General features: G+C 40.3%; 1 protein-coding gene across 8 annotated transcripts in view; it reads right to left on the minus strand.

Moving 5' to 3' along the window:
• The window catches only part of Astn2 (astrotactin 2), an 854,736-nt gene that overhangs the window by 127,119 nt on the left and 705,191 nt on the right, over nt 1–22,426 (minus strand). For all 8 annotated transcript variants that reach the window (XM_090330513.1, XM_090330512.1, XM_090330508.1 and 5 more), the window contains 2 exons: nt 16,297–16,430; nt 13,720–13,868 (listed from right to left, as the gene is read on the minus strand). In XM_090330513.1, the coding sequence (XP_090186639.1) occupies nt 13,720–13,868; nt 16,297–16,430 (283 nt within the window). The remainder of the gene's footprint in view (nt 1–13,719; nt 13,869–16,296; nt 16,431–22,426) is intronic.

The raw sequence follows: 22,426 nt of genomic DNA on the forward strand, positions 1-22,426 counted from the left end.
TGTGTGTTAAATATATATATATCTATTTTTGAAGAACTACTACAAGATAGAGAAATGTCACTACTGGGCACATATCTAAAAGAAATGAAATCAAATGCTTGCACCTCATGCATAGAATTATTCATATTATTCTGAAAAACAAGAGAGATACACCAGGCATTGGTGGCTTACACCTATGATCCTAGATACTCAGGAGGCTGAGATATGAAGATCATGGTTCAAAGCCAAATGCTTATTAACTACCAAAAAATAAAAATGGAAGCGGAACTGTGACTCAAGTGCTTGAGTGTTAGCCTTAAACACAAAAATTCAGGGACAGTGCACAGGCCCTAAGTTCAAAACAAAGGACCAGCACAAGAGAGAGCCTGAGAGAGAAGGTGGGGTGGAGAGAGAGGGAGACAGAGAAAAGGAGCAAGGGAGAGGGGAAGAGAGAGGGTGGAGGAGAGAGAGAAGTGATACAGACACAATAGTGCTATTTGGAATACCAGCTATCAAGAGATTGATGAGCAAGGATGGCTAGTTAAAGATGAGCTTATGGCATATAATGAACACCAGACCAAACTAAGCTACATTGCAAGAGCCTGTTTCCAAAAAAAAAAAAAAGAGAGAGAGAGAGAGGAGAGTACAAAATGCAGAGATAGACACAAAGAGGTGACATAAAAGAAGGGAAGGAGAAGGAAGAAGAGGGGGAGAAAAAGTAGTTCCAGCCACAAAAATAGATACTATACCATTCTATTACATAAAGTGTCTAAAATAGTAAAATTCAAAGAAGCAGGGAATAGAATGGTGTTTTCCACTAGATGGGAATGATAGGAAAATAAGGAATTGTTTTTTTAGTGGAGCAATAAATATTCCATTATGCAAGATGAGTAAGCTCTAGAGATTCTCAGAAACAGCACCTATTGTCAACAGTATGGTACTATGCATTTTAAAGTATGTTATAAGGAGAGATGTCATGCAAAATGTCCTTACACATTCTTCCAGACACATGCAGGAACAAAAGGAAATATGTGAATATATTTAGTTATGCTGTGATGAAGGCAACAACGGTGTTGCCATCACTTTCAGATACATGGAGATCCATTTTAAACAAGTGCCATTTTTGTATACCAATGACATCTCAAAGTAACTACTGTTTTTTTTTGTTTGCCAAAAGAGCAGAGACATTGAGAATAAATCAGAGGAATACATAAACAAATGAAATAACTTTATGAAATTCTAAGTTACATATGGCTATTAATACAAGTAGTGTGACAGGGAATAACAGAGACACAAGATGAGAATTAGATAAAGATCTTAATTCTGTGAAGACGCTAGCATTACAAACAACGAGGGTGAGAAAAGAGAAAACTCTAAGCAGAGAAAAGGAGTTGTGCCCGGTGTGGCATATCTGAGGACCAAGAGGCAAAGCAGTGTTTTTATCCCCTGATCATGTTTCATTAGTCACCAGCTTCCTGAGTCAATTCAAGAAAGGTTAGGGTTGGGCTGTACATTCTCTTTTCTGAATGAAAGAAAGCCATTCCTTAGGAACTTATTTCCATGCCTTGTAGAATACATACATGTATTCTTTTTTATTGTATTTAATAAAAGGGTAACATGATATTTGCCAGATAGAAGGTGCATTAATTCACATACATTGATACCCTTCCACATGTCTTGGTCCCATTACCCTCCCTCCACCCTCCTCTAGGTTTCCCCTCCCCTTCCCTGTCCAATTTCAAGTAACCAAATACAAATGACATACATGTATTCTTGAGGTTATCTTGAGGCTTGAATTCAGGGCCTCAATACTGTCCCTGAGTTTTTGTGTTCAAGGTTAATGCTCTACTACCTAAGCCACGTCTCTACTTCTAGCCTTTTCATAAGTTAACTAAAGATAAAAGTCTCCTGGGCTTTCCTGCCCAGGATAGTTTTCAGTCACAATCCTTAGACCTCATCCTCGTAAGTAACTAAGATACAGTACTGAGCCACCAGTGCCCTGGCAAAATTAAATGAGTTTAACACAGTGTCTTTGCTTTATTTATTCAGTGTACTCATTCAGTTGTTACTTATGAGGCTTCTATAATAAAACAGACTCTGTGCTATGAGAGGATGAACAGTTCAGGATGAACTAGAATATGGAGCAAAGACAGAAGTCTTTTGGGCACAATCTATAGTGAGAATTTTTAAAAATTGTAATGAAATATTTGTGTGATTACTGAACAGTCTAGTCAATCCCTCCACCATGTTATGGCCAAATAATAATCAAAACTATCCCAACATGTTTTGAAGGATGTCAAGGGGAAAGATTTTTGTCCCTATGTGACAGATAATTCATTCAATAATGTGCACAGCAAATCAGATTAAGCAAGTTAAGATACTGAACTGGAAATATAAGGAAATTTGAAAAAATAAGACTGGGAAACTAGTTTATATATACTCTCTTTTGGGAAGCTAATATTCAACTTTTCTGTCAATTTATGTGATATAGGGTTTGTTATTTCAGCAGAATCCAGAAATCCAGATCACTGGGTAAAAAATCACTCAGACTTCCTGTGATGACAACTTATTGAAATATTTTTAATGCATATGTAGTAGCTGGTTTTCTAACTCTCGTTGAAAGGCAATCATTGAAGATTAGAAGAAATAGCAATGCACACACACACACACACACACACACACACACACACACACACACACAATGGGGCTTGAACTTAGGGCTTGAGTGCTGTTCCTAAGCTTTTGTGCTCAAGGCTTGCACTCTATCACTTCAGGTACAGCATAACTTCAGGCTTTCTGGTGGTAAACTAGAGATAACAGTCTTACAAACTTTACTTCCCAGGCTGGCTTTCAACCACAATTCTCAGATCTCAGTTACCAAAAGTAGCTAGGATAATAGATATGAGCCACCAGCTCCTGGCTTAGTGTGCATATTTTTTCTAGTTTTTTAAAATTTTTATTATCAGAGTGATATATACATTTGTAAGGGAGCCAAAAAAATAGTATGGAAGACAGCCTCTTCAACAAACGGTGCTGGCAGAATTGGTTAAACACCTGTAGAAAACTAAAGTTGGATCCTTATATGTCACCCTGAACCAGAATCAAATGGATTAAAGACCTTTAGGTAAATGCAGATACCTTGCAAAATTTTCAAGAAGGAATAAGAGATACATTAGGACTCCTTTGCACAGGCCCAAACTTTCTTAACAAAGGCCCAGAAACACAACAAATCAAAGGAAGGTTGAACAAATTGGATTGCATTAAACTTCAGAGTTTCTGTATGAGAAAGGACATAGCTAGCAAGTTTAATAGAAAGCCAACAAAGTGGGAAAAGATCTTCACTAGCCATACAACAGACAAGGGTCTCATATCTAAAATATACCTACAGTTAAAAAAATTAAATCTCCCCAAAACAAATTCTCAAAGAAGCGTACATCCCATTAAAAGGTGGGCTAGGGGCTGGGAGTTTAGCCTAGTGGTAGAGTGCTTGCCTAGCATGCACGAAGACCCGGGTTCGATTCCTCAGTACCACATACATAGCAAAAAGTCAGAAATGATGCTGTGGCTCAAGTGGTAGAGCTCTAGCCTTGAGAAAGTCCAAGGACAGTGCCCAGGCCCTGAGTTCAAGGCCCAAGATTGGCAAAAAAAAAAAAGGTGGACTAAAAGCTAGACATGGTGGCTCATGCCTTTAATCCTAGCTACTCAGGAGGCTGAGGTCTGAGGATCATGATTCAAAGCCAGACCAAGCACTAAAGACCATAAGACTCTTCTCTCCAATTAACCACTAGAAAACAGGAAGTGGATCTGTGGCTCAAGGGGTAGGGCCCTAGCCTTGAGCTGAAGAGCTCAGGGATAATGCCCAGGCCTAGAGGTGGCCTAGAGACACAATGTACATATTTTTAGGTGGTGAAGGGAGGGGCTGGGGGAGGAAAAGGAAAGTGGGTAAGTGTTGAAGACCCATCTCTGCCAAGTATCTCATATATTTCATGCATCCCTTTCTTGCTCTCATCAGTGCTGAGAAGTGTTGGTGCTAAGTTATGACTGTTTTTTTTCTCTGATGCTATTCTAACATGTGAATGTGTTTTGGGAAACAACAATATAGACAGGTGACTGAATATGGGGCAAGACTAGAATCAGGTAAAATAAAAGAAGCAGGAAAGCCTTAATGGAATTCTCTACAATGATCCTCATGGAGACCGAAGCAAAGACAGAATGAAATAAAACAGGGAAAAGAATTAACCACTTTTCATTTATTTATTTCATTTTTACTGCTGGAGATAAAACCAGAGCCTTCCTGATACTAGACAAGTATTCCGCCGGTGAGTTACGTGCTCCACCCTAAAAACCAAAATACTGCGGAAAAGAATTTTACCTTCCTATGTCATGAGGAGAGAATGGAGGCCCTCACAGCTCAAATGCTTTTCTTACTTCTCTTAGAGCCATCAGACTTTGTGTCTTAGTCCCACATCTGCCCAGCCCTCCAGATGGACAACAGAAACTGAGTTCTAGTTCTATAGACTAGATGAACTAATCTATACCTTGATGCCATCAAGGACAGTTTCATAGAATGATGAAGTTCTGTAGAATAAAGCATTTACCTACTGTTGATCTCCAGATCCAGAGCCCCTTGGCTCTGTATGGCATTACATTGGCAATGAGTAATGGAAAGTAGTATAGCTTAAATTGTCAGGAGGCACAAAATCAATTATTTGCCCCACTCTTCTTAGATGTATGACCTTCACAAGCCTGATCTGCATCTCTCTCATCTGTAAATGAAGGTAATATTTCCCTTCTGCTTAAAGACATTAATTTGTGGATAAAATGAGGTAATGGAATTAAAGGTTCTTTAATTTATACTTCATAGAGCAGCCACAGTGATAAAACTTTTATACTTCAACATTCCTTAAATCTCCTTAATCTCTTACTTTCTACAGTTACTTCTCTTTTTATTCCATGAATTGGTATTTATTATTCACACACACCACTGTCTGCTTCCTTAAAGTTACAATTTGAACAGCTCTATCTTCCCCTTGAGAGTCTCTTTATCTCACTACTCCTGGTCACATTTCAGGTCTTTTGGGGATGCTTACAGTATGCCTGACACTGTACAGACACTGAGACACAATGGAAATATATAAACATAACTAATTGCAAAAACACAAATATTATAGTGAGAAGGGCAAATGTCAAACTGATACTCTAACCACATCAAGATATACTCAGTATAACTGAAATATTTTAAAGCACTTGTAGCATGTCAAAGGAAATCTAAAGTAGTAAAACTTCACAAGGTCGATTAGAGGGACTAGACCAAATCCAATGATCCAGATAAGTTACATTTACTTGAGACTCAAGTGTGAAGGCACACAATGAAGGAGGGAACCAGTAGTATCAAGGGGTAAAACAAACACTGGAGAAGTAGGTGAGTGAAATTTTTTATGATTTTGTAGGGTGATTTAAAAAGTTGTAATTTAGGGCCGGGAGTTTAGCCTAGTGGTAGAGTGCTTGCCTTGCATGCACGAAGAACCAGATTCGATTCCTCCTTACCACATGCATAGAAAAAAGCCAGAAGTGGTGCTGAGGCTCAAGTGCTATAGCCTTGAGAAAATCCAAGGACAGTCTCAGGCCCTGAGCTCAAGCCCAGGACTGGCAAAAAAGTTTTAATTTAGCAAGAAGAGTTATGGCAGCCCCTCAATGGTTTAAATCAGGAGAATTGGGCTTATAAATTATGTCCTTATATGTAAACTATTTATTGAGTATCCACTGATGTTCAGAGAAGTGGGTACTGGACAGGACTAAATGTGTATTTTAGAGGAAACTGACTTTGGAATTCTGAGGTAAAAGAGATAATGTGGCTCTTATAAGGGCCAATGTAAAGGTGACTCTAGAGATAACTGATATACGTTGGGCGTGGAGATAGAAACATACCTTTGAGGTATTGGAGAGAAAAGTGAACTAAGGTGGATATGAATTGAATTTGAGTATGAGTAAGAAAAAAACATTCCTAGGGATTTCTTTTAAGGGACTGAGTTTATAGTTCTGATAGTGGAGAAATAAGAGAAGGGAATGGAAGGAATGAGGAAAGGGGAAAGTAGAAAGGGAAGAAAGAAGGGGAAATAGAATGGGGAACGGGAAAAAGAAGTCAGGAAGTAAGGAAGAAAGAGAGAAAGATAGAGAAACTAGCAAATCCTGAGGGAGATGACAAATTCAGACTGAGATACAATGTCTGAATTGATTATAAGACATCTAATTATAAAAGCTTATAGAAGTGACTGGCTATGGGGAGGTTGCTCAGAAGAATGAAGTAGAGGCAAAAATGTAAAAAACAATGACTATATTGACTTTTTTCCTATGGAAATGGATGTGTCAGTCCAGAAGTAGTTTAAATAGGGAAAAGAAGACACAGGACTAAGTTAGAAGAAGCCTTCAATTTTAAAGAGCAGATGAAAGGACCCAGAAAGAGATGCTAGATTGGAATTAGAAACAAGAATGAAAAAGCAGGGAAGAATGATATCAGAGAAATCAAATCAAATATATAAGAGAAAATGGTAAGCTCTATAAAATGCAGAAAAGTATCAAGTAGGTTTATGGCAACAGAAAACATCACTAGAGATAATAACTTAGGAAGCACACATATTCATGAAGAAAATTCATTCAGTGATTCAGCAAAAGATAGTGTGGAAAGAGTTCAGGAATGAATGGAAAGCATAAAAAACTAGAGTCACCATCATAAATAATACTTTCAAATGTGCATTTATAAAGAAGAGTACAGGGATCAGAATGGTAGTAGAAGATGGGGGTTTGATATTTGAAGATAAGTTTATATGAATATTTAAATGATAGTGAAATAATCTGCTAAAAATTATAGAGAGAAGTGTTCAAATATAAAAAAATAGTGTAATAGACTAGATTAGAGACTAAAGCAGTGCATCTCATATTATACGAGAAGGGGGAGAGAGAATATGCCCAAAGAAGCATAGCTTCAAAATATTACAGTGATCTATCGATTTGAGCCCTGTGGTCATCCTGAAAATAATGGATGCGGTGCCACAGACTTTAAAATGTGGTAGGAGAATGATGGTAGACAAGAGTAACCTGAATAGACTGCTTGGTAGATGACCTTGGTGACTAATGATATATTGGCACTGATTGTGTGTGTGTGTGTGTGTGTGTGTGTGTGTGTGTGTGTGTTTTACTGGAGAATGAACTTAATGCCCTACATACCACTTTATCTTTTTTCAGTGTTTTTGGTTGTTTTTTTCAAATTTTTATTTCATTGTTGGAATGATATACAGAGGGATTACAGTTTCATTCATAATGTATTAGGTAAATTATTTCTTGAACATTATTACCCTTTCCCATGCTTTTCTCCTACTTTTCCTCCCCCCCAATCCCTTCCAACTCTTCTTGCTTTTCCCTTACTTTCCCATTTTCAAATGCACAAATAAATGTATATACAATATACCAGGTATCAAAATCAGATGCAGTAACAACTTGAGATAAATCTTAAGGGGTAAAAGAAGCAAAATGAAATAGCTTCACTAGTACACTAAGAACAACAATCAAAAAGATAAAGCTCTTGTTTCCATATCCTGGAGTTCATTTTGTCTAGGTTTATTCTATATGGGCATACCTACATACCACTTTAGAGCCACATCTCTAGTCCCCATTTTGCCTTGGTTATTACTATTATTCTTTTGGTTAGTTGTGGGGCTTGAACTCTGGGCCTAGGCACTGTCTCTGAACTCTTCAGCTCAAGGGTACACCCTACCACTTGAGCCACAGAGCCACTTCCAGTTTTCTAGTGGTTAATTGGAGATAAGAGTCTCATGGACAATTTGTGTCTGGGTTGGCTTTGAACTGTGATCCTCAGATCTCAGCCTCCTGAGTAGCTAGGATTATAGGCATGAGCCACCAGTGCCTGGCTGCCTTGGTTATTTTTAAGGCAGGGTCTCACTTTATTCTCAAGGCAACTTGGGCTTCAATCCTCTTGTGTTCTTTTGTTCTTTCAGCAGAGGAGAGGCAAATGCCACTATTCTGCAGCTGGATACATATCACCACACCCAGCCATTGGTTGAGGAGTCTCACACACTTATACGCCCAGGGTGACTTCAAACCTCAGTCCTCACATCTCTGTCAACCAAGCAACTAAAGCTACAGGTTTGAGTCATGACGCTTGTTATTGGTTCCAACATTTTATACTGTGTGCTTTTCTCCAATTGTTTAATGTATAAGCACAGACAGTAGAGAATAACATGCAAACAGATAGGTAGTTGGTGAATAGAGAAGTTAAAGTTTATACAGTCAAGGGAGATGGTGAGAGCAGTGATTAGGAATATAAACATGAACTTTACCATGAATAGGATGATAAATTCTAAAGGTTAGAGAATAGGTAGATGGAGAAAAAGTTATGAAGAAGTCTTGAAGAGTTCAAAGTTACAAGACACAAGATCACTGTCAAAGAGGGAATTTTGAAATAGAAGTACTTATCTGAGGTAGGGGTACTTATCTGAGGTAGAACACAGAAAAGTGCACTGAAGATTACCAGGTGAAAGAAGTGTGAGACTGGAGTTCTGGACAGGGCATCCAAGATCAGGTACTCATCCATCTACTGTGATGACAAGAATGAAGATGTAGAAGAAGGCCTAAATCAGGAACTCGGAGATTTACAGAGTCAGTCTTAGTAGAAGCCAGGGAATGGCTGGAGTCTTTACCTTTCAAAGAATATGTGAATGTCCTAGATAAAAAGGCAGGATGAACTTAGGAAAAGCAGGCACTTAATTTGTACATTCCCTAGAAGGATATCCTAGTGATTACAGAAGAGAATGCAGTCTGCTTTGTTTTTTTCTTTTCTCTTCATTTCTCAAATAGGCAACGGGTACCCAAGGATAAGAATATAACAGACAGCTGCAGGAAAAAGGCTAGACCTGAAGAAGAGTCTTATATAGCTAGGCATTCGTAATATTCAGTAAGAGGAACTGATCATTCTGACTAACTTCAGGATCAGAATTTCAAACAATTACTTCATTTCCTCTTGAAATTATTGTACTACCCCTCACTGGAGTGAGTTAGAAATCCCTTGTCTGTGTCCCTAGAGCATCTACACTATCTCCATATCGTGCCGTCACTAACATTTCTTCCTAAATTACCACTCTCCCCTAGTAGATGATAAGCTCCAGTGAAGACAGAAGTCACACCTGTATTTCTGCCATTCCATGCCCCGGCTTCATTTTTTAATGGGACAAAATGAATGTGGTCTGAAATCCATAATGAACTCAGGGATATAAAAGGCCAGCTGGGTGGCATGGGGAAAACTCTTGACTTTAGAAACCTTTCATCCAAAGAGCAGCTGGAGTGACAGACACATTTCCTGAGACCCTAATATCATTTCCAGATGTCTGCCATCATGTCGTTTTGTACCTCACCCTGTAAAACATAGTTCCCTTGCCTACCTCTGCCTCCCCTCTAGCTGAGGGGGTGCAGTATGGTCTCCAGTGACATCACCACCCTCGGTCTAATCCAGGGCAAGCAGGCCACAATCAGGTGTGAATCCCTCAAGTTTCTCAGACAAAGAGAATAGCCTACAATGCTGAGGATTCCATGAGTACTTTCTACAAAATTTCTTAAAGGACGTAAGAGCCACTGTTTATCACAGTCATAGCATCTCTACTGCACAAAAAGAGTCTTGATGACCCCTCTATTAATTACAATAAAAAAGTAATTTAAAAAAAGTCAATGTCATTCACCTTTCATTCTTTTTTTTGCGAGGGGGTCATCGGTCATGGGGCTTGAACTCTGGGCCTGGGCGCTATCCCTGAGCTCTTCAGCTCAAGGCTACCACCCTAACCCTTGAGCCACAGTGCCACTTCTTTTTTTTCTAGTGGTTAATTGGAGATAAGAGTCTCACAGTATTTAGTGCACGGGCTGGCTTTGATCTATGACCCTCCAATCTCAGCCTCCTGAGTAGCTATGATTATAGGTGTGAACCACCGTGCCTGGCTCACCTTTCATCCTTGTGTATGCACGTGTTCACCTCTGTCACTGCCACCCTTGACAAGATCTAAGATGAGATAGAGGTCTGTGTTTGGTGGGACAGGGGTGTGGCACGGATGGTCTTTTCCACTGTAGTTGAGATCAGATCTCACCAGGGAAGGAAGAAGATAGAGGACAAGGCTAGGAATGGGAATGATCATGTGGATATTCTTGTCACCCAGATCCTAATGTAGATCAGCAGCTCACACCTGAGATGGAAAAAAAAGAAAATAGCTTGAGAAATAGACAGAAAATGACGCCAAGCATAAAGGAGAAAACAGCAATGCCAAGAGAAGGCACACAGAGAAAGAAATAAAGAAGAGAAAGAAGAATGAGAAAGAAAGGGTCAAGGAAGGATAGAGACAGGGAGACAAGGGGCAAGAGGCAAGCCTGATACCAATGAACTAAGGAGAGGCCCAATGGGATCCCAGATGTCAGGACACACAGTGCACTGACCAGCTCCAGATGTTCCTGCCTTTGTGGAGAGAGGGGATGGGGTAGAGAAGAGAATGACAAGAAGGTTTACTGCTTCTGTGGCAGTCCAAAAACTAGTTGACTTCCAGCCCTGAAATAAATAGGTTAAAACTAAGAATCATATGATGAACAAGAAAAGAACTGGTTTTTTTTTTGAAACATGGAAGGATCAGATGAGTTTCTAAAACTGCATAGCTAGATACATGGACGTGTAATGGGAAGCCTACCAGACTAGAAAACAGTAGCTTATGATAGTGGGTAAGACTTTTTCTTCTGACCCACACATTTAACAAGAGGACTCAATGCTTAAGGTTCTTCTACTTCAAACTTAGGTTTTCAAAAGCTAGTATAACTAGGTGTCAGTGGCTCAAGCCTATGATCCTAGCTACTCAAAAGGCCTAAGCAATGGTTCTGGTTCAAAGCCAGCCCAAGCGGGAAAGTCTGTGAGACTCATCTCCAAGTAACCACCAAAAAGCCATCAGAAGAGCTATGACTGAAATGGTAGAGCAACAGCTTTGAGCAAAAAAAAAATAGAGTTCAGGGACAACACTCAGAACCAACACACACACACACACACACACACACACACACACACACATATCTGATGGGCTATGTAGAATATCTCCTATTAGGTCAAAACCCTCTAGTTCCTACCTGGTAGCTAAATTCTTCATTCTGCCCACAGAGACACAACATATGTTCTAAACCCCTTTATTTCCATGTGCCTCTAGGTTTATTCTCAACTACAGCAGATCGAATATGGACTGCTGGGAAAATATCTGAACACTGTTGTGGTGGTTAAAGAAAGAAACCAACACTCCAGTTCTAGCTCTGTCTCTACCACTGACTCACCCTGTGCATAACCTCTGGACACATTCTTCTCTGAATCTTTTCTACATAGGTCAAATAAGGGGTTTTGATTCATTGAATTTTGCTGCCCCTCAGACCCTCAGACCCCTTTTTTACTCTCTCTCCAATGTCTACCCTGCCTGAGAGGCTGAAACTCAGGCCAAATGTTCTAATGAGGCCCTGGGGGGAACCAGATATCTGTTTTTAACATTGATGACAGATTAGTGTGCGGGGAATTCAGCCACTGCCCACCCCCATTCCCAACAAGCTTCTTTTCTGCTCAAAACAACTGGAACAGGAGGCTACTTGTACCTGGCTTTTCTAGCGGAGTTCCAGAACCAAAAGAGCAATGGATTCTCTGAAGGAAACAATGAGGGATCTAAGCCTACGGGAGGGGCAGGGACAGAAAACAGGAGGGAGAGGGAGCATGCCAGTATCATACAAAGCTATGGAACAGCTGGCAACCATAAAGGTAGTATATGTGTGCATGCATGCATGAAAGAAGAGTGAGACGTGTTCATATACCTATGTCTATACACACTCACACACACACACACACACACACACACACACACACACACACAGCGATGAATATTTAAAACACTGGACTTGTCTGCTACAGAAATCCAGGGAGGGAGCCAGGAGTGTGGCCTAGTGGTAGAGTGCTTGCCAAGCACGCACAAAGACCCAGGTTCAATTCCTTGATGCCACATATACAGAAAAAAAATCCATAAGTGGTGCTGTGGCTAAAGTAATAGAGCCCTAGCCTTGAGAAAGCCCAAGGACAGTGCTCATGCCCTGAGCTTAAGCCCTAGGACTAAAAAAAAAAAAAGAAAAATTAAAAAAGAAAGAAAGAAAGAAATCCAGGGAGATCAAAGGACAAAATCCACATTTTCCTATCTGGCCTCACCTGGCCGTGAGTAGTCCTGATTCTATCCCAAACAAGTTTGAAACCTCTGCTATTCCTTTCTTAACATTTACTTCCCCCCACCTCAACCAATGGAAATAGGAAAGAAACAAGTTTATTAGTACCTATGATGTCTTCAAAATTACTGTAATTGATCCTCAACATAGCTTTGAAAAAAGTCATTATTTTCCTCATTTATCAGAGGAGGAAAGTAAACTGATACCAGCTCCTCCAATGTTCGCGTTACTTCATTAGGCTATGAGCACCATGATGAAATTCATAGATGTGAGTTGAGAGGTTCGAGTTGTAGCTAAGTTCATCTTCCATAAGCCTTAAGAGTTGTGTATGAAATGTTCCTTCCAAACACTATATGTTCAACACCAATATGTTCTCTACCTGGTAGATCCAGGCAGTGAGAAGTGACTAGAAATAGCCCAGAAAGCAAAATATAAATGACACATAAGAGAGATACAGAAAATGAATAGGAAACAATAAATGTTTTCTATTCATTCATTATTCATTTATTCGACAAATATTTGAATGTCAGACTTTATTCTAAGTGTTGGAAATTCAACCTGATTTAAGAAAGACATCATGTTTTCCTGTGTTTATAATGGGTAAATATGATAATTCCTTAATTGTCTTAATAATTCACTCTGCTCAGGATTAATACTGTGAGCAAGGATAGCTGACCCTCCCTGGTGACCCTTGAGTTAGTCTCAGTTTCCTAATCCATGAAATGTGCACAATAAATGTCAACCTTCTGAAAGGTGTGAGACATGCTCAGTAAAGTGCTTAGCACAGTATTTAACACAGGAAGTAGATGCCTGATCAGTTTTACAGATAGAAAATAATAATTACTGAGTGGAAGTTAGCAGAGAATGCAAGCACCCAGTACAGGTCACAGCTGAATGCTTGGCTTTTGGCAGTGTCAGTGACTTAGAAGAACTCAGAGATAATGTTCTAAGTTACAAGCAAATGTAGCCCTTTTCAGAGACATCTTTCTCATCATCTTTCATGTGCTGTTGTTTCCAATTCTTTCTTCTCAGTTCTCATTTAGGAACACTACCTCAGTACATGTCATTTTAGACAATCATTTGAATTTCCTCATCTCCATTCCAGAGAAAATATATTTACAGACCAAAATTTCATTTGTAGTCTTCCCCAAATGGAGAAAAAAATAAAGAAAATCTAATTAGGATCAACCTCACATTCTGTTTATGATTTTAAAGATCTAACTCAGAGAAAATTTCCAAATACAACTTATTATCTTTCCAAAGTTAAAAATCATACAAAGCAAAACAACAAACAAACAAAAACATGGGTTGAGCACCAAAAGAAGAAGAAAAGGCATTCAAGGAACAGTGAAACCTACCAGTGACTTACTGGGGCAGATGACATCAGGTCCCTAGACACTGGACAAAACACTTCCTTCCTGTACCACAGCATCCCAGCCAAGTAGGAAAGAACCTACTCACCGGTATACAGGTCAGTGTCTGTGTATTCGTCCACCTTCTTGTGCTGCAGAATGTAGTCAGATACTTTGGTCCCAATAGCTGGCTGAACATCTACCCATTCCAAGGAGACCACAGTGCTGGAAGGTTCCACGGTTGGGGACAGCCGCAACCTAGAGAGGAAGTGACAGTCAAGGTTGCTTGTTTGTCAGTAATCATCAGCTATATCTGCTAAGAGGAAGCAAAGATTTGAGCCTGGCTTCACATTTTTAATTTTTCCTCCACCACTAATCCCTGAGTGGCCTCAAACAAATAATGTCTCCTTTGGAGGATTCGTTTTCTTCAGGTATAAAATAGGAATACAAAGAGCTATTTTATAGCATCAATGTGGACTTGAATAACTTGATCATTGCACACAGTATGTGCTCAAGGTAACCGATTCATTTTTCTATTTACTTCGACTGTATGCTCAGGAAAGTTCTGTTTTTAAACAAATTGGCAGTGCTTTCAGACATAGGAGCTTTTGATATTTTTCTCAAAAGGAGACTCAATGCTCAGAACTCCTGGAGGGAACTGATTTTCAAAGCAACAAAAGTCAGAATGATTGAAGATTGGGGCTTAGAAATAATGAAATGGAAGCTAAGCAGTGGTAGATCACCATTATGGTGAGTTGAGATCCAGGGGATCATAGTTTAAGGCCTGCCTGGGAAAACTGTCAATCAATATCATGCGCATGGTGGTATGTGACTATTGTCCCAGAAATGTAGGAGACTGAGCCCTGGAGGAATGTGATTCCAGGATAGCCCAGGCTTCATCTCAAATGCTGAGAGTGAACATTTGTCATAATTGGTGGAAACCTTGGGCTCTCCTAGCAGAGATTTACAATAGAGAAAAACCTAGATACATAAGGCCATACAGTATGACACTAAATGAAAGGACCTCCAGGATATTGAAACAAAAGCCATATAATGAGTGATTGTTGTCCCTAATGTACTATGTTATCTCTCATCTCTTTTGCTGTCTCTTGGTTATCTCATATTGTTACAGTATTTTACCTTGTTATCTGATATATTGTATATATGCATATTTGGATATTTGAAATTGGATAGGAAAGTGGGAAAACAAGATGAAGGGTGAGGGTGGGGGGGGGAGGGAAATGGGGACCAAGACATGAGAAAGGGTATCAATGTTTGTGAAGTAATGTACCATCTGGTGAATATAATGTAACACTTCTATTAATTACAATAAAATATATGAAAAAAATGATGAGAGTGAGGTACAATGGCAGTTGCCTGTCATCCCAGTTCTGAAGGGAAGCCTAAAATTGGTGACTTATAGTCTAGTTTCAGATCTGGGCAAAAGTGACATGCTATGTCCATGTACCCAGTGTAAACAATGGCTAGAGGCATTGCTGAGAGGTAGAGAGCCTATCAAGTAAAAGGACCTGGTTCAAAGCCTTAGTATTTCAAAGTCCTAGTATGACAAATGAAAAAGAAGAAAAAGGAGAGGAAGAGAGAAAAAGTAGAAGGAAGGAAGGAAGGAAAGAAAGAAGGAAGGAAGGAAGGAAGGAAGGAAGGAAGGAAGGAAGGAAGGAAAAAAATGTAAGCAAGTAAGCATGCCTGGAGGGCCTGAATGGCTTACACCTATAATCCTACCTACTCAGGATGCTGAGATCTGAGGATCACAGTTGGAAGCCACCTTAGCAGGAAAGTCCTTGAGATGCTTATCTCCAATTAATCACCCAGAACTCAAAAACCGAGCTATGGCTCAAGCGGTAGAACACAAGCTTAGGGATAGAGCTCAGGCCCTGAGCTCAAGTCCCAGTACTAGCACCAAAAAAGAGAGAAAATGAGATGAGAGAGACAAAGATGACAGAGACAGAAGACAGAAACAGAAGACAGAGACAGAAAGAAGTGTAATTTCTTCATGTCACACAATGAGAAAAGGAAGGAATGCATAAAAGCTCTAAGCTTTTCAAACTCTTTTGTTTTCCTTTGGTACATGTTTTTCCTACTAAGCTACTAGCTACCTTATTGTATAGATTGTACCTATCTTAATTCCCCAGTACCCTTTGCATAGCAAGTATCCAAAATTATTGAAATATGAACTCCAGGAATTGGAGTAGGGACAAGAAGGAAAGACTGGGAGAGAGGAAGGAGAGGGGTGACACAGTCTAAAAAGATATGCACTGACTTAGGAAACTGAAACCCCTCTGCATAGCACCATTAGAATACCAATAGAAACCTTAGAAAGCATTACAGTTCCTTGGGAAACTTCCTTTTTTTCTTTATCTCAGTAACCCCAGTACCCCAATGGGCCAAAGCACAAGCACTTGCCCAGCAAACCTCTTTGGAACAAAGGAAGGAAGACTGGATGTGAGGCACAATCTAGATGAACACACATCAAAATACCTCACATAAAATCTCTCCCTTTTCCCAGAGCTCCTTCTTTCTCCCTCCAAAAGGTGATAAGACAGCAGAGGTTCCAGGGATCCAGTCAAGCATCCTGGCAGCAGAATAAAGCCATTGCCTGTACTGGCAAGGCAAGATCATGAACCCATGGAAAGGAGTGACCAAAGGAAGATGAGCCATGGATACGTACACAGGCTGTGGGAGAGGGCTGCAGCTGGGGAGCCCACTGGCGTCAAAGGCACTGAGGTCACACCTGCACCAGTCGTCGATCACGTCCCCTTTCCCCGAGCACCAGTAGGAACTCATTAGGGCACTCTTGAAGGCCTGGAGGAAGGAAGGATGACAAGAGTGGTGAAGATCGTGGTGGCAACACAGAGAACAGACTTGGGGACACCCATGTCACCTGAAAACACCATGGAACAGCCTTACTAACCACGGACATCATTTGTGGTCAAGTCCCTGGCACATATCTGGCATCAGGAACATCTTCCATCTGAGACACTTCTTACCCAGCAGTCAGAATGGCCACGGAGACATAATACTTAAAGCATTCATTGACACTTCCACTGATGCTGGCAGTCTACAGGTATTAACATATGTGATGCCCACAATAACTCCTTGTGATTATTGTATTGTTACTATCATTTTGGTATTTTAATAAAATGGAAAAGTGAAGCACCAGGTTGTTGATGACTTGCCTGCATTTCACAGATAGTAAAGTATAGATCTGACGTGGTGTAGGATATGGTGAATTTTATACCACGTCCTGCTGTGGTATAAACACTCAGTTATAATACACTGACTCCTCTCACAGACGTGCATTTAAAAAAGAAAAGAAAAGAAAAACCTACAAAAGCTTCAAGTGAAATCCCTTATTTTTGCTCCTGGCCACCTCCCTGGTCTTACTTCTCATCACTCTGATGGCCTTCAATGCAGAGCTTTCTAAGCCACTGCTCTGCAATCACCATCATGTCCACCCATGGTAAATCACTGCCCAGACAGTGCTCTCAATCAGAAGGCAGCAGAGCATGTTCTGTGAAAGAGCTACTTTTAGCAACTAAGTAATATGTGCCATAATTATTCAACACTGCATTTGCAGCAAGAAAGTGGCATAGGAAATAGTTTAAGCAGACATAGTATATTACAGTAATACTTACAAATATTTATAAGATAGGAAGAAGGCTAGATTAGGGTTGGTGGCTGTAATTTACTAACCTTTGCTCTAAATGATGATCAATGATCTATTTAATTCTAATACTGTTTATTACCTTTTAAATTTTATTGTTTTAGATCTCCATATACTCTAATTCACTCTTCCGGTCTCAGATGAAACTGTCCCTTCTCTGGGTATCTCACCCTCATCCTGAATTTCTTAAATTTGGAATTGATCATGTTCTTCTTCTAGACAACTGTGTTTTTTTTTTTTTTTTTTTTTTGCTGGTCCGAGGGCTTGAACTCAGGGCCTGTGCACTGGCCCTGAGCTTCTTTTGCTCTAGGTGAGTGCTCTACCACTTGAGCCACAGGGCCACTTCTGGCTTTTTTTGAGTAATTTATTGGATATAAGAGTCTCATGGAGTGCTGGGAATGGGCTAAATGTTGTAGTACATGAAGGTCTGGGTTCGATTTCTTAGTACCAGTTAAACAGAAAAAGCCAAAGTGGCGCTATGGCTCAAATGCTAGAGTGCTAACCTTGAGCAAAAGAAGCTCAAAGACAATGCCCTGGCCCTGATTTCAAGCCCCAGGACTAGGAGGAAAAATAAAAGAGGTTCAAAGAGTTTACTGCATAGGCTGATTTCAAACCAGGATCCTCAGACGTCAGCCTCCTGTGTAACTAGGATTACAGGTGTAAGACATCAACGCCCAGATTCCTCTCTTTTTCTATGTATTCTCATCCCTTTGACCTTCCTCTAGAATCTTTTAAGTGCTAGTTTCTTGTTTTTCACGATGTTGGACTGTGAATTCATTTTCTTAAAGAATTACACAAGTCCTTTTTTCTTCCATTTCTCTCAGAGGTTTTTGACAAAAGCCACTAATGAATCCTGCCACATGTTCTCACCCAGACTGTCTCCCAGGAATGAACACATTACCTAATTTCTCCTGAGTTAAGTGAGCACCCAGAGAAATGAAAACAAATTCATTATAAAAGTAAATGTTCCTGGAAAATGAATTATAAAGTTTAATGAACTTGAAGTAAGCTTAAGAAATGTAATTCTTCCAACAGTTCTGAGAGACAGATACAGTGACCCTCAGGTGTAAAAACTAGGAATAAGAACTGTGAAGCAATTTCCATAAGGTCACACAGCAATAGTGACAGTAAATTCCAGCCCAGATTTCCATCATTTGAAAGTTCAGGTCTTTTCTATTCAACCATGAAGATCAGTGAGATTAATTCCAAGTAAGGTTGCCAGATTCAATGAACAAAAATTTTAGATGTTCAGTTAAAAGCCGGTGCAGGCGTATGCCTGTAATCCTAGCTACTCAGGAGGCTGAGATCTGAGGATCAAGGTTCAAAGCCAGCCCAGGCACAAAAGGACCTGAGACTTTTATCTCCAATTAACCTCTAGAAAACAGGAAGTAGGGCTTGGCTCAAGAATAGGGTGGTATCCTTGGGCTGTAGAGCTTAAGGACAGTGCCCAGGACCAGGGGTAAGATGATAACCTTGAGCTGAAGAGCTCAGGGACAGTGCCCAGGCCGAATTCAAGCCCCATGACCCACACAAAAACATGTTCAGTTAAATTCAAATGTATATTATCCATAAAATAGTTACATGTAAGTGTCTGTATCAGAAATATAACACACACTAAGACCCCTGTTCCTATTATATTCAAGATTCTATGCTAGGAACCAATGTCACTTCATCCACTGGCATGAGGAAAAGGAGGAACTCTCCTAAGGACAGAAAACAGATGTGACAACATGAGAGGTTATACTGCCTGTCAGGCCTTTCCTCTCTCCTTTGCAGGTTACCCTTCATTGAAATTATCCAGCACAATTGCTTGTAGATTCTGTAGGATCTCCTAGCCAATGCTAAGGGGCCTTAATTACCATAATGGTGAAATCCAGGGCCAAGAAGGAAAGTGAGACAGATGGTAAGATTGTATTGGGTTCCAGCAGTGAAGAGAAAACATCCTGTTTGTGTGTGTGTGTGTGTGTGTGTGTGTGTGTGTGTGTGTGTGTGTGTGTGTGTGTGTTTTGCCTCTGTGTGTGTTTCTATAATCAAATGGAGCGTGAGCTTGTACAAAACAAAACAGGAAATCTCTCTGGACTGTATGAGTTTCACCATCCAGGCAGTTCTTGGGAAGAAATCCTGCCTGTGAGTCTCTCAACTCCACTGGATCTTTCTCAGAACTCGAAGGAACAGAGCAGAGACTGGTGCAATGGCCAGGCAAACCCTGGATGGAGCACAAACACACTCTGATAAAAGGCTCACATCAAACAGGGACTTCCTGCAAAGCAGCAAAAGCCAGCATGTGTCAGCACAGGATGATTCTTCGTCATGGCTTCAGACCTTGCAACACTCCATCCAGAGTCCAAGTAGATCCCAAGGGAGGGAAAATCATAGGATCTTCCAGCTTCATAGGACTCTGTCTGTAAATCATCTACTCTAATCCATTTGCAGATGCAGACACAGTGGCCCAGAGGCTAGCTGCCTGGCCCAAAGAGACAAGAGAAGCCTCTGGATGAAGCTACTCTCTTCCACCAGTTTATGCTCAAAAATCGTCGTCGGATAGGTAACTTCCCATTCTCATGTACAGGCAGGCTTGGAGGACAAGGTAAGACCTTGATGAGCTGAAATAGATTTGAATCTCAGTATCCTTGACCTTCTTAGGTCACACAGAAACAATAAATGCCAAGATTCTATCCCAAAAAATCAATTTCAGCTGGTCTACTTTGAGTCATGTGCCTGTGTGTGTGTGTGTGTGTGTGTGTATGTGCATGTGCGTGTATGTGTTCTTGGAGAAAAATTAAACCTTGTACTAAAGACATCTTGACTTCTACCTTTTGAGTAAATGCTGGGACTTAAAAAACAAATCCTGTTACTCCTTACAAGGACTAAATTTGCATGGTCATTGGTTTTCGTAACAAAGAAGGTTTGGATTTCCAGAATTTATAAATGTTTCCAACTTTAGCTAATTAGTTAGCAAATCATGTTGAGTAGGCGGCAAAAACAGACACCCCCTCCCCCCGAAGAAAAGCAATCTAAATAAAATCAGGGCTTATTCCTGACACTTTTTTTACTTTTCCTATTTGAACCTGAATAAGAAATCCTGCTTCCTAAGCCTCAGTTTCTCTATCAACGAAACAAAGGAGAAGATATATTTATGAAGGTTGAATTAAGTTCAATAAACATTCATGGAACTTTGTACTCCTTACCACGTGCTGTCTAAAACTTAAGAAAGGGGTTGAACAAGAGCCAGTGGCTAACTTCAAAGGACTCATGGCTTAATGGTAAAGACACACAAAGAATCAAAATTACTATGGTTCAAATGCTGTGAAGTAATATATACAGGAGGCTGTGGGAATACAAAGGGGCCTTTTAGTTCTAAAAATTATGACAATGTTTGCATGATCTTAAACTTCAAATAATCATCACTTATTTAAGCCCATGCTTTAATCCCGTGGTCTGTACTTCTAATGACCATGTCTTTACACTACCAGTTAGTCTCCTGTACTGACACAAAGTCTTTTTTTTTTTCAATCAGTCCCAGGGCTTGAACTCAGGGCTTGGGTACTGTCCCTGAACTCTTGCTCCTACCACTTTAAGCCACAGCTCAACTTTGGGTTTTCTGGTGATTAATTGGAGATTAGTTCACCTGCCTGGGGTGGCCTTGAACCAAGATCCTCAGATCTCAGCCTCCTAAGTAGTGAGGATTACAGGTATGAGCTACTAGTGCCTACCCAATTCAGTACTTTTGATGGTGAGATGGTTATAGTCTGTAAGATTCCAGAAAGATACTAAGAAGTCCTCAGTCTAAGTTTTATGGATTTTGTTGCTACTACAGAATAAATAGGCTTGGCCAGGTGTCTTCACACTATACCAAATAAGGAAAGGAAAAGCTTTCTAAAGGCAAAATAATATATTATCTTTTGTCTCATGGTTCCATTTCAGGACTAACTCATAATACCTCATATGTAGTTGAACTGAAGTAAAAGTTCATCTGAAATGCTGAATAAAGCAAACCAACTTCAGCTTGATGCTGGTGCCTCACACCTGGAATCTGAGCTCTGAGGATCTTGGTTCAAAGCCAGCCAGAGATGGGTGCTGGTGGCTCATGCCTGTAATTCTAGTTACTCAGGAGGCTGACATGTGACGATCACAGTTCAAAGCCGATCCAGACATGGAAAAGTCCACGAGACTCTTATGCCCAATTAACCACCAGAAAATGAAAGTAGCACTGTGGCTCAAGCCGTAGAGCAGTAGCGTAGAGCTGAAGAGCTTAAGAACAGTGCGCAAGCCCAGAGTTCAAGTCCCAGGACCAGAGGGAGGGAGGGAGGGAAAGAGGGAAGGGAGAGAAGAAGGGAGAGAGAGAGAGAGAGAGAGAGAGAGAGAGAGAGAGAGAGAGAGAGAGAGAGAGAGAGAGAGAGAGAGAGAGAGAGAACGCCAAAAATGTAGCTGTGCTCAGGTGGCAGAGTGCTTGCCTTGAGCAAGTATAGAATCCAAGCACTGAGTTCAAGCTCTAGGGCCAGCACCCTTCTCTGCCCCCAAAGCACAATAACTAATAATTAGTGAAAGCAATGAAAATGCATGTGAATATGATCCATTGAGGATCATCTGCCTCCTCAATCTACCTCAAAACCTCCTTTCCTATTGTAGGTCAGACATGCTTCTTCCATACACAGCTACCATGACTATCTGTCCTACTAACTCCCAGATCACTGAGCCCAACTTTCTATGATGGCATTGTGACGTCCACGCTCCTGCTGGAACCCTTCAGACTTCAGCCCAGATCTCGCCTCCTATCTAATCCCCCTTGCCATCGCTCTCAGATCCAGCATGTCTAATTTCCTCAGGGTAATTCACTGTTTCAAACCCACAAGCTTTCTTCAAACTGTACCTTTGGTCTTATGCAGTCTCTCTACTTCTGCCTCTTTGCTAAACTCCAGAAAATGTTCACTTCCCAACAGGACCCTGTTCACACCTTGTCAGATTTTTGTCTTTTCCTCATTTTTCATATATATATATATATATATATATATATATATATATATATATATATTGTGTGTGTGTGTGTGTGTGTGTTTTCAGACTTTGTATTGCCTTGCAGTTTTATTTGTATTTCCTTCTCTTTGATGAGACAGGTCAGGGCCATCTATTGGAT

The sequence above is a fragment of the Megascapheus bottae genome, chromosome 3 (genome assembly GCF_031878675.1).
Source record: "Megascapheus bottae isolate mThoBot1 chromosome 3, mThoBot2.hap1, whole genome shotgun sequence".
Lineage (NCBI taxonomy): Eukaryota > Metazoa > Chordata > Mammalia > Rodentia > Geomyidae > Megascapheus > Megascapheus bottae.